At 38.1% G+C, this 14,075-nt stretch overlaps 1 protein-coding gene across 1 annotated transcript in view; it reads right to left on the bottom strand.

The window, feature by feature from the left end:
• Window positions 1–10,700: 10,700 nt before the first annotated feature.
• The window catches only part of FRK (fyn related Src family tyrosine kinase), a 107,774-nt gene continuing 104,399 nt past the window's right edge, over window positions 10,701–14,075 (bottom strand). Inside the window, exon 8 of the mRNA XM_053904552.1 lies at window positions 10,701–13,969. Within this exon, the coding sequence (XP_053760527.1) occupies window positions 13,758–13,969 (212 nt within the window). The 3' untranslated portion in view covers window positions 10,701–13,757. The remainder of the gene's footprint in view (window positions 13,970–14,075) is intronic.

Below are 14,075 nucleotides of genomic sequence, written 5' to 3'. Positions count from 1 at the left end.
ATACTCATTATTCCATGTGATACCCATATTTTAGAAAAATTTTAAAATGAGTTAGAGTCATTAATTAGTCAGTTCAAGGTCACAGAGTTAAGGAACAGGCCTCCTCCTCCGCATACAGAGTTCTCTGTACCAAACCTGATTATGCGCTGCAGTTACTACCCTAGAACCAGCTCTCCTAAACCAGTGCTTTCTCTTCTATAATATATGCCAGACTTGAAGAAAAATCTGGGGCAAATAAACACATTTTGTAAAGGCCAAGAAATTCCAAAATTGTCCAAAGAAAGAGACTAAATTGTAAGATAGGGATGAAATGCTAAGAATTAGTAGTAATTTGAGAAATATGGCTAATGAAGGTAGATAAAAATAGTTTAAACATAAAACTAATTTTTAAATTTTTGGTGAGATAAAGGCCCCCATAAGAACTAAGCCAAATCTCTGATGGACGAAAAGGGTCAAATGCTAAAGATGTAAAACTAAGTTCTTTCATGTCTTAAGAGAGGGGTTAGAGGTTGAAAACCCTAATTAGAGTTTCTTGGACAAAGATCTCCTGAGCTTGAAGCTCAGACTAGAAGTCTATATGCTGTATACTGTTATGCCCAGAATTCGTGATCTCCAAAGACTGCCAGGGAGCCGAGTCCGATGCAAAAGCAAAAGAGCCTTTATTGGAGCTAGCTCGAGCTCAGTCCCCTACCTGCACCTATGCAGAGGTGAGATACCGGGGAGAGAGAGCGAGTTTCAAAAGGACAAAGGTTTTATTGGGGCCTAGGGGCAGTTGGTGAGGTAATGGCTGTGGCCTCAGCCGATTGGCTGGGGAAGGGTCTGAGTCCTGTTAGGCAGGTGGGGGGGGGGGGTTACTCAAGGGGAGGAGGTGTGGTCAAGGTGAAGGACACAGAACAAGATGGAGTCGGCTGGTGTAGGCCCGCCCTTTCATATAACAATATTTTTTCAGACTATAGTATAGGTCCTTGGCATGCAATTCCCTTCAAAACCTGGTGTTAACATCCTTTTCCAACTTAGACCAACCATTCAGTCTGATTTTTCTGCATCTCCTGAGGCCTCATAAAGGCCTATACAAGTCTGGGTTACCACACTATGTTCTAGTGATTCATTACTTACCCATATTCCCCCTCAGATGGCTGTTTTAGAGGACAGAGACTGGATCTTCATAGATTACATGTAGCGAGTACATAACCATGTGCCAGATACTGTTCAAATTGCTCTCTTCACTTAATTTTCAAAACAAGTTTGTGACCTGGGTAATATCGCCATTTTGCAGATAAGAAAGGAGATAACAGAGGTTAAATAACATGCTCAAGGCTAACAACTCTTAACCCAAATTTAGAATTCAAACCCAGTAAGTCTAGCTCCAAAGACTTATCACGTAACAACACAAGGTTTCCTCTATCACTCATATTTTTATTCCCAAACCCTCATGTGGTCCCTAGCTGGAGCAGATGCCCATTAAGTGTTGAAATAATGATTGAATGAAAGCCCAAAGCAGTTCCTCCTCCACTACTCCCCCACCTTTCATAGCGCAAACTTTCATAGCACAAGATTTACTGCCAATACGGAAATTAAATTAGATGGCTTTCCTTAACTACATAGTGACTAACTTGTAAAAGGAGACAAGCTCAGAAATATGTTATGTGGAAAGAAGATATCAGTCCAGAACTAAGTTCTCCACACATAACCCACTAAGTGGTTTCTGAGAGTTGGCTGTATTTGGTAACTATACTCAGATCTAAAAATCTCAAGATCTTCATGAAATATTCATAGCTTTATGTTTATGAAACCCTCTTTGCAATTCATTAATACTAACAATAATACCTTTAAATGAGCAAAAAAAAGGGGAGGGCTTATAAAATTAAGTGATTTGATTTGGCAAAGATCTGTCCGTAAATCTCTGGCTAAGACTGAAATGGGTACTATAAATCTGACTATATAGTCTCAAGAGGGAAGAGTTAGTTTTCTCCCACTAGCTCACCATCTCAATGCTTCACTACATTATTCCTTCTTTCTAATGCCCTTTTTTCTCCTTTCCCTCTTATCTCATTCCCACCCTCTGCCAAACACAGAGTATGAAGTAGGGAAAGATAGGACAACCCCTGTGAGATGCATAGAGAAGAAAATTCCTAAATTTCTTTGAGAACATCCACCCTTTTCCTTTCTGCTACCCTTGTCTTTTCCTGAAACTAGTTAGTATTTATAAAGGTGTTACTGAACTTGCTCTGTAGGTAAATCAAGTGTTCTCTTAAATGGTCCCAGAGGCAGATTTTCTCTTAGCACAGCAGTCTGTCAGAACCGTACTGGGATTCTAACATTCTATATTTTTTTCATACATCTTACCCCAGAAACAATAAGACCAACAAGATATGAAGTCAACCTTCCACTGGAGTTTTTGCAGCATTAATAGAGTAATGCTTTCCTTTCCTAAAACCTTCTCACCACATAAGAGACCACCAGAGTTTAACTAAGTAATGTCAAAATGAAAAAGAAGGGGCTCCTGAGTGGCTCAGTCAGTTGAGCATCTGACTTCAGCTCAGGTCATGATGTCACCATTCAGTTCATGAGTTCCGAGTCCCGCATCGGGCTCTGTGCTGACAGCTCAGAGCCTGGAGCCTGTTTCAGATTTTGTGTCTCCCTTTTTCTCTGCCCCTGCTCCCCTCTCAAAAATAAATAAACATTAAAAAAAAAATAATCTTGTTTAAAAAAATGAAAAAGAAAATATAATTGTATCATTTATGCAGAAAAAGTACATGATTCTTTCTAAGTCTTCTTCACAGTATTAGAAATCTGATTATCATAATAGAATGAACCTGAAAGATATAATTCTTCTTTAGTCAACAAATTAACTTAAAATCATAATATTGAGCAGATAATAAAGTACACATCAACTGGCTTTCAGATCCACCAAAAAGTGTCAATGTGATTTATGTAGCCTTAAAATGTTAACACAAAATCAATATTTGACATAGTAATATATTTAAATATTATGCTGAAAGTGCATTAAAGATTTAATGGAAGAAATAAAATTATTCTAAGTTTCCAAATTAAGTGGAGTTAATGCCACAAACAACATATCATTTTCACTGTTTCCTAAACTAAAAGTTCTAAAACCCAGTGGGGGGAAAATGTGCAATTTTTCACTTGCATAATAATCACTTAACTCTCCTATGATTGAACAAAAAATGAACTATGATTCGTTGTCAGTTTTGCAAGGTAGTATTGAAAATGTTTTACTTTTCGTATTAGTAACAATATGCCTATTGTTGAGGCATGAGGGCTCTTTACTTTGCTATTAAGTCTATTTTGGTGAGCAGTCAAAGTTATTTTGATAATTAGCAGTTTGGGGAGGAGTGAACTGCATAATTGTGCAGTTCTCTGAAACTGTGGGGCACTGTGTTATAATCCACAGTCAATGTCTTCATTGCAGGTCTGAGCCTAGGTACCTATGATCAAGTGAGCTACCTCTACTATTTTTTTCATACAAATTAAATATTAGATGAGAATTTAGACTATTTTTAAGGTTCTTTTCTTTTCTTCCCCTTCCTCCCCAACCATAGCTCTTCGGCAGCAAGCTGGGCCCCCATCTGCTGGTCAGCTTGAGAACTTGTGTACTTCATTTATCCTGTTGCTTTGATTTCTGCTATTACTTGATGTTGGCACCCATTCCCATTTGTGCAACATTGCACATCTTGCAAGCTTTAAAATATTTTTAATATGCAGCCACAAAATCAGATCTTGAATTTTATCTTTGGTTTTTCTCTAAATTAAGAGCTATAAGTTTCTCTAAAATACAGGGGAAAGGCAATTAACTTGAGGCAATTTTATTTATGCCAAGTCTTTTCTTGAAGATTTGCAAATAATTCTGCAAGGATTTAAAGAGTCTAAGAAGCAGTTTCATTTGAAGAAAACTATCTCTCGAATGATTAAATACCCCTTGCTTTTTATTATTTTTGCTTCTGAGTTTTCATTTCAAAAGAAGGAAAGAACTCCTGCGAGACCAGCTATATGATCTCCAAGGTGCCTACCAGCTCTAAAATTCTGCAGTTTTATGAAAATAGGTTGATGAAGATAATGCCTAAAAAAGATTTTATTGCAAAATCACGTCTGTCTGACTCAAGTCCCAAAACTTAGGGTTTGAACTAAGGATATTTTAAAGCCAAATAAGTACATTTCTGCATTATTCATAAGCTGATTAGCAAGATAAATGAAGAAACATTTCTCTTAAGATTTTGATGGCATGTTTTCTTAAAACAGCCTTGGCTTCCTTTATTTTATTTTTCTTTCACTTTTCCTTTTATTCTTTCTTATGATTATATTCTTTGGGGTGGTTCAAATGTCCTCCCCCTGAAATATTAAAACTCCAGCTTCTTATCACCTCCTTGACATTATTGTACCGTGCTCTGAAATGGATTTCATAATTCATTTGCAATGAGCCATAGTGTTTCATTTTGAACAATTAGACCAAACATTCATATCCAAGGAAAATGAATAGATATTTTCTTGGGATTACTTGAATTTTTCTTTCTTTCTTTCTTTCTTTTTGTTTGTTTGTTTCTCTAATCCAGTTAAAACTTACGTTTCCAAAGAAAAGCCTTCTATCTACTCACAGAATATTAGCAAACTAAATCAATCTTGGGGAAACAAGTAAGAAAATTTCATCATGAAATCTTCATGAAAACAAAGTTAAGTGGTTCTGGCATAAGAGATGTATCCATTCAAAAATATTTTTACTACATTCCAGAACTTAATTCCCTTAAGGTAAAGATATTTAGCTTAACAACTAAATATCCATATTATATAATGCACACAAATTCAGTGAGCAAGGCCAGAGTTATTCTTTCAGAATTATTTGAGTTGCAACATGTTCCCACACTACGTACTACCCTACTCCTGCTCCTACATACTCCTACTCCTAAAATAACCTCCAAAAACCATCCTAACAGCATTCAAATAAGATCTAGTCTCCAAGAGCTGACTTTTGGAATTGCACACACCCGCCTCTGAATCCCACATTCACTTCTCCTCCTGTATGCACACTCCCCTATGGAGAAAAACCATCCAGGCCCTAAATGTCCTCACCCATCTCATGCTTGTGCCTCAGCCCACTACAGTCCCACTTTTGATACCACTTCTCCAGTGAAACTACACTTTCTAAGGACAACTGTGTTTCTAAAACCTAATGGAAACTTTCACTTTCCCTCTTCTCCGAGCTCTCATAAACATTCAGTAGATTGGCACTCCTTAATTCTTGACTTTCTGTGATAAAACTCTCCTGATTTCCCATCCACTTCTCTGGTTCCTTTTTCTTTGCCCAAAAAATTTTTTTATGTTTATTTATTTATTTTTAGAGAGGGGAGGTGCAGAGAGAGAGAGGGAGAGAGAGAATCCCAAGCAGGCCTCGTGCTGTCAGTGCAGAGCCCCACACAGCACTCGATACCATGAATCTCAAGATCATGACCTGAGCAGAAATCAAGAGTCGGTCGCCCAACCGCCTGAGCCACCCAGGTGCCCTCCACCCAAATTCAAATGCCCCATCTCCTCTGAACTAGTCCTCTTTTTTTCTCATGCTCTGCTCTCTTCCTGAGTGGTTCCCTACCTTTGCATGGATTCCTTGTAACAAGTCGTCTTCAACTTACGTTTGGCTTCATACGTCACTTCTGAGCTCCAGGTACAAATATTCAACTCTTCAATTAATATCTCAAGTTGGGTGTTTCATGACAACTCATCAGCTCACCAGCTTCTATGATCATTGTTCCCCTAAACTGCTTCTTTTCCACTGTTCCATATATAGTTGCTCCTAGAGGACACATGAGGTCATCCTTGAGACCCAGTTATTCTTCACCCGCATAACCAGTTATAAGGAACTGTTGGTTCAACCTCCAAATGTCTCCCATGTGTTCAGTTTTCTAGATCTCCTGCCATCCGCTCATCTGACTCACTATCGTCTCTCTCCTGTACAATCGGACCTCCTAAATTGTCCCTCATATCCATTCTCCATATGCTGGTGAAAAGAATATTTTAAAAATCAAAATTAGGTCATGCTGTCAATTTAAAAGTTTCAACATCTGCCCATTAGGATTAATAATAATATTATTAACTTGGACTACACAGCCCCCATTATTGGAACTGAACTTTCCAGGCCAGCCGTAAATTGCATCTTTCCCCCTCATTCCATATACTCCAGGCAAACTTGATTTCTTTTAGTTCTTCAGTTGTCCTGTGCTCTTTGTCTTTGCTGTGCCTACCTTTCCCCTGGAGCTAGCAAACACCTTCTTGTCTTTGAGAGCGCAGTAAAACATCATGTTCTGCATTCCCCCCCCCCCAGATCTAGTGATGGGGATGTGTTTTATTCACTGCCACAGCACCCCACATTTCTCCTTAATGATACTCAGCACAACCACAGTTGAGTAATTACTTGTGTAATTTTTGTTGAATTTCCATGTGTGGCAAGATACTACTTTAAGATATTGATTGATGTTTTTCCCAGGTATTTTCTTTTATTTATATACTTTTTTAATGTTTATTTATTTTTGAGAGAGAGACAGACAGAGTATGAGGGAAGAAGGGGCAGAGAGAGAGGAAGACACAAAATCTGAAGCAGTCTCCAGGCTCTGAGCTGTCAGCAGAGCCGAGGAGGGGCCTGAACCCGCAAACCATGAGATCATGACCTGAGCCAAAGTCGGACGCTCAACCGACTGAGCCACCCAGGCGCCCCTTTCTATTATATTTTGGTCCTCCCATATCAGGCAACTAGACCATGAGGCACTTATTATCTAAGAAAAAGATTATTACAGTGGAAAACAAGGTCAAATTCTTTTCTTTTAAAATCCAAGGCTTTTGAAAGCAATCGGCCTTCTGGTCCACCCCATCCAACTCTACTACCTTAAAAGACAAAAGATTCCAAGGACAGGGGAAGAATGGAGCCAAAGGGATGTACGATATACGTGAGGTTTGTAGGACCCTATTCTGATATGTGAGGAGGGGGAATACGGGAGAAGTATTCCCAAGTAGAGCCCAGAAAGGAGGAAAGCGTTGGAGTACTTCCTGACACATGTCTTGGCTCAAGAGAGAACAGCTCCCGGAGGTGGAAGCAAATGGAAAGATGGGTCAAATGCTTCTTTTGGACCCAGGAAGAACATGAAAATAGATGAGAAAGAGCTAAGACCAAGACATCACTTCAGATGAGAGGAAAGACATTACAGGGGATGGCCACGTAGACAAGAGATAACCTGATACCAGCACTAGACAATTCCAACTCCTCCAAAACCTTAACATATCATAAGCACCCAGTACTTAGGAAAAACTCCTAGAAATAGCAGGATGGGCACATGGATGGCTCAGTTGGTTAAGCATCTGACTCTTGATTTTGGCTAGGTCATGATCTCACAGGTTGTGGGATCGAGCCCCTCCTCGGGCTCTGCACTGACAGTGCAGAGCCTGCTTGGGATTCTCTCTTTCCCTCTTTCTCTGCCCCTTCCCTACTTGCACTCTCTCTCTCTCCCCCACCCCCCAAAATAAATAAACTTAAGAAAGAAAGAAAGAACGGACTAAGAAGTTATTTTCCTTGGGACGCCAGGGTGGCCCAGAAGTTGAGCATCCGACTTCAGCTAAGGTCATAATCTCGTGGTCTGTGAGTTTGAGTCCCACATCGGGCTCTGTGCTGACAGCTCAGAGCCTGGAGCCTGCTTTAGATTCTGTGTCTCCCTCTCTCTCTGCCCCTCCCCCACTCATGCTCACTCTCTTTCTCTCTGTGTCAAAAATAAATAAACCAGTAAATTTTTTTTTAAAAAAGTTATTTTCCTGGTAGAATACCTGGTAGAATGGAGGTTTTCAGTAGACAATGTGCCATTCAGAAATTGGCTGTCTCAATATCTAGAAAGAGAAATTGGAAATAAGAATTGCTTAAACAGCATAATGTTGGCTTATTTTTCTCTCCTATAGTAGAATTTCTGAGGTCAGCCATCCAAGGCAGGTATGGCAGCTGCACTCTTATCAAGAACCCAGACCCTACTCAGACCCAACTATAAGGTTTCTTCATGATCTAAGATGGTTACTGAATTTTAGGCCTAAAGTGGTCAAAAGAGGGAAAGACAAGAAAGAGCTCATGGCAGTTGTCTCTCCACTTCTCATGGACTCTTCCTAGAAGTCCTTCTGAGCAATCTTCTCTTACATCTCCTTGGTAACCCTTAGCTACAGAAAAGTCTAAGAAATGTAATCTTTTAGCTGGCCTCCAAGAAAACAGGTTCTTCTATTAAGGAGCAGCGAGAGAATGGATATGGGACAGGAGCTTTCAGACAATAAGTTTATTCTCAGGGAGAAAATAGGAAGGTAAATTGTGCACATAGATTTGTGAGCTGAGAGTCACATACTCCAATCTGTCTCCCCTGATAGATTGTAACCTTAGAGAAAGCAGGGTCTATTTCTCTCTTGTTCACAGTTTTATTCAGTTATGTAGCCCAATGTCTGTTACTCATTGGCAATCTACATTTGCTTATTGAATGAGTAAAATAATTAAGGGAATGGGTAAATAAGAATACATGGCCTTTTACCACTCAGTACCATGTAAAATTTGCTTGATGTTCTTTTGTGGTATGACAGTGATTAGTGCTGCTTACTGAGTATTTCTGGTGTTCTGTCTCTGGATACATGGTAGGATGACACATCCAATATGCCCTGTGTCTCGGTGAAGCCATGTGATTATGGTCAATGAGTTAGTTGTGAACAGAAGTGACAAGTGTATCTTCTGGGTACAAGGATTCGATTGCCAACATGAGACCCACCAGGGCTCTCATTTCCACTGCCAGTACAGCTGACAGCGTCAGAGCTGGGGGCCTCTCCGTCAGCCTGAGTCTCTGACAAAGGTCACATGAAGCAGCTGACCTGCAGTGAGTATGTGGCATAAGCAAGGTCTATTTCCTAGATTCATAGACTTACTTTCCCCATCATATAAACGTAAGCTCTTTTAATGCAGCCGACTGAGGAAACATTTTAAATACTATAAAACACATTAAATTTATGTCATGGGTCCACAACCAGCTTGACCTCTGAAACAGTGAAGTCAATTTTTAAAAGTCAAGTTAAAAATAATCAGTTACAGGGGTGCATGGGTGGTTCAGTCGGTAAGCTTCCCACTCTCCATTTTGGCTCAGGTCTTGATCTCACAGTTGGTGAGTTCAAGCCCCACGTGAGGCTCTGCACTGACAGCCTAGAGCCTTCTTGGGATTCTCTCTCACCCTCTCTCTCTGTCCTTTCCCGCTCACACTCTCTCTCTCTCTCTCAAAAGAAATAAAATAAACATTTAAAAAAAATAATAGTCATTTCCAGTGTAAATAAAGATAGAACACTTAGATTAAAATATATTTTCAAGAAAAGCCTTTGCCTTAATATTTTAAAGAACAGAGAAATAGAAATTTAAAAAAAATTAGTTGCATTTGAATCAAGATAAGTAACGGCATTGTAACAAGTGGCACAATTAAAAGAAGGTATTTTTTTTTTTAATTTTTCTTTTCTTTTTAAATAGGTTCCATGCCCAATGTGGGGGTTGAACTCATGACCCTGAGGTCAAGAGTTGCATGCTCTACTGACTCAACCAGTCAGGCACTGCTAAAAGAAGTCTTTTTTATCCTTCTTGTTGCATACATAAATGAATCATGTATAAATACACTCACATGTAATTGTGCAATATAAGTATTATTAAAGGGTATAATACAGAAATACTCATTTCTTTAGAGACAAATACCTCACAGTGGCACCTTCAAAGTATAGAATCGGGCTAATCGGCTTTGTTTACCACTTTCTGAATCTATTATTAAATGCAGATTTTGAAAAACAATTAAAAGCCATAGTATCCTTTGCTCTGAAATTGTGTGGACCATAAAAGTTAAATGTGATTTGCTTAATATCAAACAACTTTACCTTTCACATATAGTACAACATAAGCTCTGTTCTAAAATCTCAGAGAATTATTACAAGACAACGTTTAGCTTCTTCCAAGCCAAGCAATTTTAGTTGCTTTTAACCATTTTTCCCTAACATATGATTTCAGGGCTATTATGTTATATGACTTGAATCCCCTGCACAGAAATATACATAACTAGATCCTTAACGTATGTTTGAGATTTGTTACCCTTTTCTGGAAGAGCCAATTATTTTCCATGAGGATGAAAAAGATGTTACATTGAAGTCTGTTACTTCAGATGACTAACAGATAAACTACCCAGGCAAGAAGAGAAAATGGAAATAATTGGGTGTTTCTTTCCTTATAACTTAATCTTATAACTCCTATGTAGACAGTACCATCTGAGTGCAGACTGAAGTTAAACTTGTAACAGGCTCTGATATTCAGAATTTGTGTGCTATTTTTATTCTTCAATTTATGTCTAAATATAATAAATAATTTAAGAGATTTACCACCACTTCCTTAATATAAAAAAGGAAGAATCTTAAGGAGTTTAATGGGGCAGTGTAGGCAGTAAAAAGATGACACTATGAAAATTAAAATATTGCTGGAGCCACGGATTTAAAAGATTTATAAGTATTCTCTCTTCACCAAGCTTCCCACCAGCTTTTTTTTTTTTTAATCCTACAACACTAAAATTTTGGATCATGTTGGAGACTATAGACCGGAACTTCTCCATAATGATGCCAAGGAAATACAAAAACATCTCCAGATGAGCCCACAGGCAATTCCAATATCCAGGTATAAACCTCATTTATTATTTTTTTTTAAGAGTGGACTTTTCCAACGGGAGAACACAATAACACAATTTGAGTAAGTACCTACATTATCACCATTCCAGTTCACATAATGTGTCTTTGCAAAGAGTCCTAAAAAGTCATCACAAACACACTATAAGACAGGCTTTTGGTCCAGAAACCATATGCTCAACCAGACTATGAGAAACCTTATTGCAGATAGGGCATATGTTTGACAAAGCCATGGATCACCAGCTGGGCCCTGCTTCCTCAAGGAAGCTCTAGCTGTGTGACATTATGGCATCCTTCCAAGGGCAAGGGTTCCCTCTGGGCCATCAGAGAATCAAAAGAGTGTAGGCCCCTTGTGGTTGAGTTGACCCATGTAGTCCCATGCAGACATGTGTTGTGAGTACATGTTGTGAGTTGGCCTAGCCTGATAACTTCCCCACACTTGTTCTTCAGTGTCCTTTAAGACTCCCCCACAGCCCAGTTTGTAGATTGCTGGTCACTTTGATTTTACTTTTTTTTGATGATACAATATTCAGGTTCCACAACTATTAGGAATCCATTCTGTGCCTCTTTTGACCTAAGGTAATGTAAACCTATTTCCTTTCTAACCTTCTTAAAAGACGTTTAATGGAATTTTGAATTTTTCCTATTGCAAAAATTCTTAGGCTTTTGTCAAAGGAGATTTGAAATACCACATGAAATGATGTACTCACATCCCTCACCACCACCTCCAAATAACTGAATTACATAAATAAAACATTACATAGAAAGTGCTTTGCTACAATTTATGGGAGGTAAATTTAACAAGAACTGGCTCATTGTAGGAAAATTCAACTTATCTTTTCCTGATCTTTTTATTCTATACAGGAAAAGAAATTTATGTCAGCTTAAAAAAAATCTATTACTGCTTCTCATAACTGAATCCATTATTTTTCTCTATGATCCATCAGGCAAAAACAAGAATAATAGATTGCTTTGACAGAACCTTGAACATAAATGTCTCTAAGAATCAAATGTAGTAAGTAAAATGGGTTTCAGGTGTTATTAAAATGAGAGGATAACCTTCTTTATATGTTTCAAAATCAGATCTTACTTAGAAATTTATATAAGACAAATTATATAGTAGTTGAATTTTCACAATTAGACTCTGACTTTAAATAAAGTTGTCTTATACATAGTCAATTGATTTAAATAATTAGTGCTGACCTTAGCTTACAACTATTTTCTATTTATAAAAAAGTCAAAAGTCTCTATTATTGTTAGCTCTACATGACCCATTTTAGTCAGAGAAGTTTGAATGTCTGTATATACACCTACTTAAATCTCAGGGGATTTTCTCCTTAATGGATACCTACCCAGCATCTAATTTTATTCAGATAAGTCAACCTCCCAACTTGTCTCCAGAAAAAATGGTCACATTCCCAGCTTGAGTGGCACAACTTCTGCCAAGCCAATCAGCACATAACATTTACGTTAAGTCTATCATTCATCCAGGGAAGGGCATATGACCCCGATTTGCCTGAACATAAAAAGAATGGTTTTTATGCACGCTAAAAATGCATAGAGAGATATTTCCCATTTTCTGGATGAGGAGAAAAGAGCAGGGAGCCCCAGCTGCTACCAAGCCATCTGTGACTATGAGAATGAGGACAACGCTGGTGACACAGGAGAGGATGGGAATAACATGAGTCCTGTCAACATCGCTAAAGTGCTAGCGGTCAGGTACCTAGAGCCCTCTCTACCTCCAGCCTTCCAGTCGGAGCTCACACATAGTGCTTCATCCACTTTGAATGTGGGTTTCTGTGATGGTTTAAATATGCTCCTCTTCTGCTTTAAAGATGAGAAAATATACTCGAAATCTTCTGTTTCCTCATGGCTTGTTTCATTCATATTACTTTATGGCAGAAGATCTTTGTATATCTCCTTGATTTTGAAACTACCTTTGAGAACCCTCCCTCATCATCTAATGAAGCACAAAATTTGATACACCCATTGCTTAAGAAGACAGTAACATTCTTACAAAGGTTAATGCCATTTAAGATGAGTAAAAACCCATTTGTCTTACCAGACAAAAATACAGTTTCATAACCAAGGTCAGACATTATTTCTAGCCTCTAGATCTAAAACCAAGCTTGACCTATATTGTAGTCAATTTAAAACTCCAGCCTATATGTCATAGGCCCATTTTTAAAAAATTATTCAGAAACCCAAGCTATAGCAATCCTACTACTCTCTTCTCATTTTCCTAAACTATTTTATACTCATTTCTCGATTTCGCGGGCTATTAGATGTTTCTCACCTATTTCCAGAGATAATAACTCATCTGCCTTGCAATCTGATTCTTAACATTAGGAGATTAAAACTAACGTAGATGATTCTCAGATGACACATACTGAGGTAAAGAAAAATCCCATGATTTCCTTCTACAAAATATGAGAAATTTTAATTCTTTTTCTCAACAGCTGCTTCATTATTTTATGCATAGGAAAAAAAAATATGTGCAATTACTCCAAGTACAATCAAGTCATCTAACATGGCTTTACCATCATTGTAGTTACAGGATATTTTAAAAGAGAAAAAAAAAATCTCAAAGCACAGGTCCTGCTGTGCAGCAAAGCAATCAGATTCCTTCATAATAACATCCTGATGGGATTCAGCAAACCGAGGAATAATGAATAACCACTTTAATCAGTAAACAGGAAAATGCTACAACAGTCACTGAGTAAAAATTGACTATCATCTGTTGATCCTCTTGATAGGTGATTCAAACAATAAATACAAATGTAAGTATTTTTAAAAAAGAAAAATAACTGGATTTAGTGTGCTTGATTTTGCCAGACAGTGATAAAATATCATCATAGACTGTCCAGCAGTGTGGGCCAGTCGATAAAATGAACATATAATCTTTTTCATAATACATGGCCAAGTTGACCCTATCACTTGAATGTGTCAAGGTAAGCTCTTTTCACAGTTGATTAATAAGCTTTATTTCTGGACTGATTATTGAACTTTTTTGCTACTTCATTATTTAATGTTCCTTTCCGTGTTCATCTTACGAAGTTATTTGCCTCTGAATATGAAAATTCTGTTTCATAATAGTCTTCAAGTTTCCATTGCAATGTCTCAAAGGTTGGCCGTTCTTTAGGCTCTGCATTCCAGCATTCCAACATGATGTTGTAGAATTCTTGTGGACAGTTAGGTGGTTGAGGGAGTCTGTAGTTTTGACCCAACAACTGGATTACCTGAGCACCTGTCATGCCTAAATAATACAGAATGGGACCAACAAAAGACAAGTTAAAGATCAGGGTCTTAAATTCAGAGATAATTATACTCCTGATTACAAAGCAAACTGATTTCCTTGGTGA

The sequence above is a fragment of the Panthera pardus genome, unplaced genomic scaffold (genome assembly GCF_024362965.1).
Source record: "Panthera pardus isolate Hobbes unplaced genomic scaffold, ASM2436296v1 HiC_scaffold_17, whole genome shotgun sequence".
Lineage (NCBI taxonomy): Eukaryota > Metazoa > Chordata > Mammalia > Carnivora > Felidae > Panthera > Panthera pardus.
Note: the sequence above shows the minus strand (reverse complement) of the source record. Positions and strands in the feature narration are given on the sequence as shown.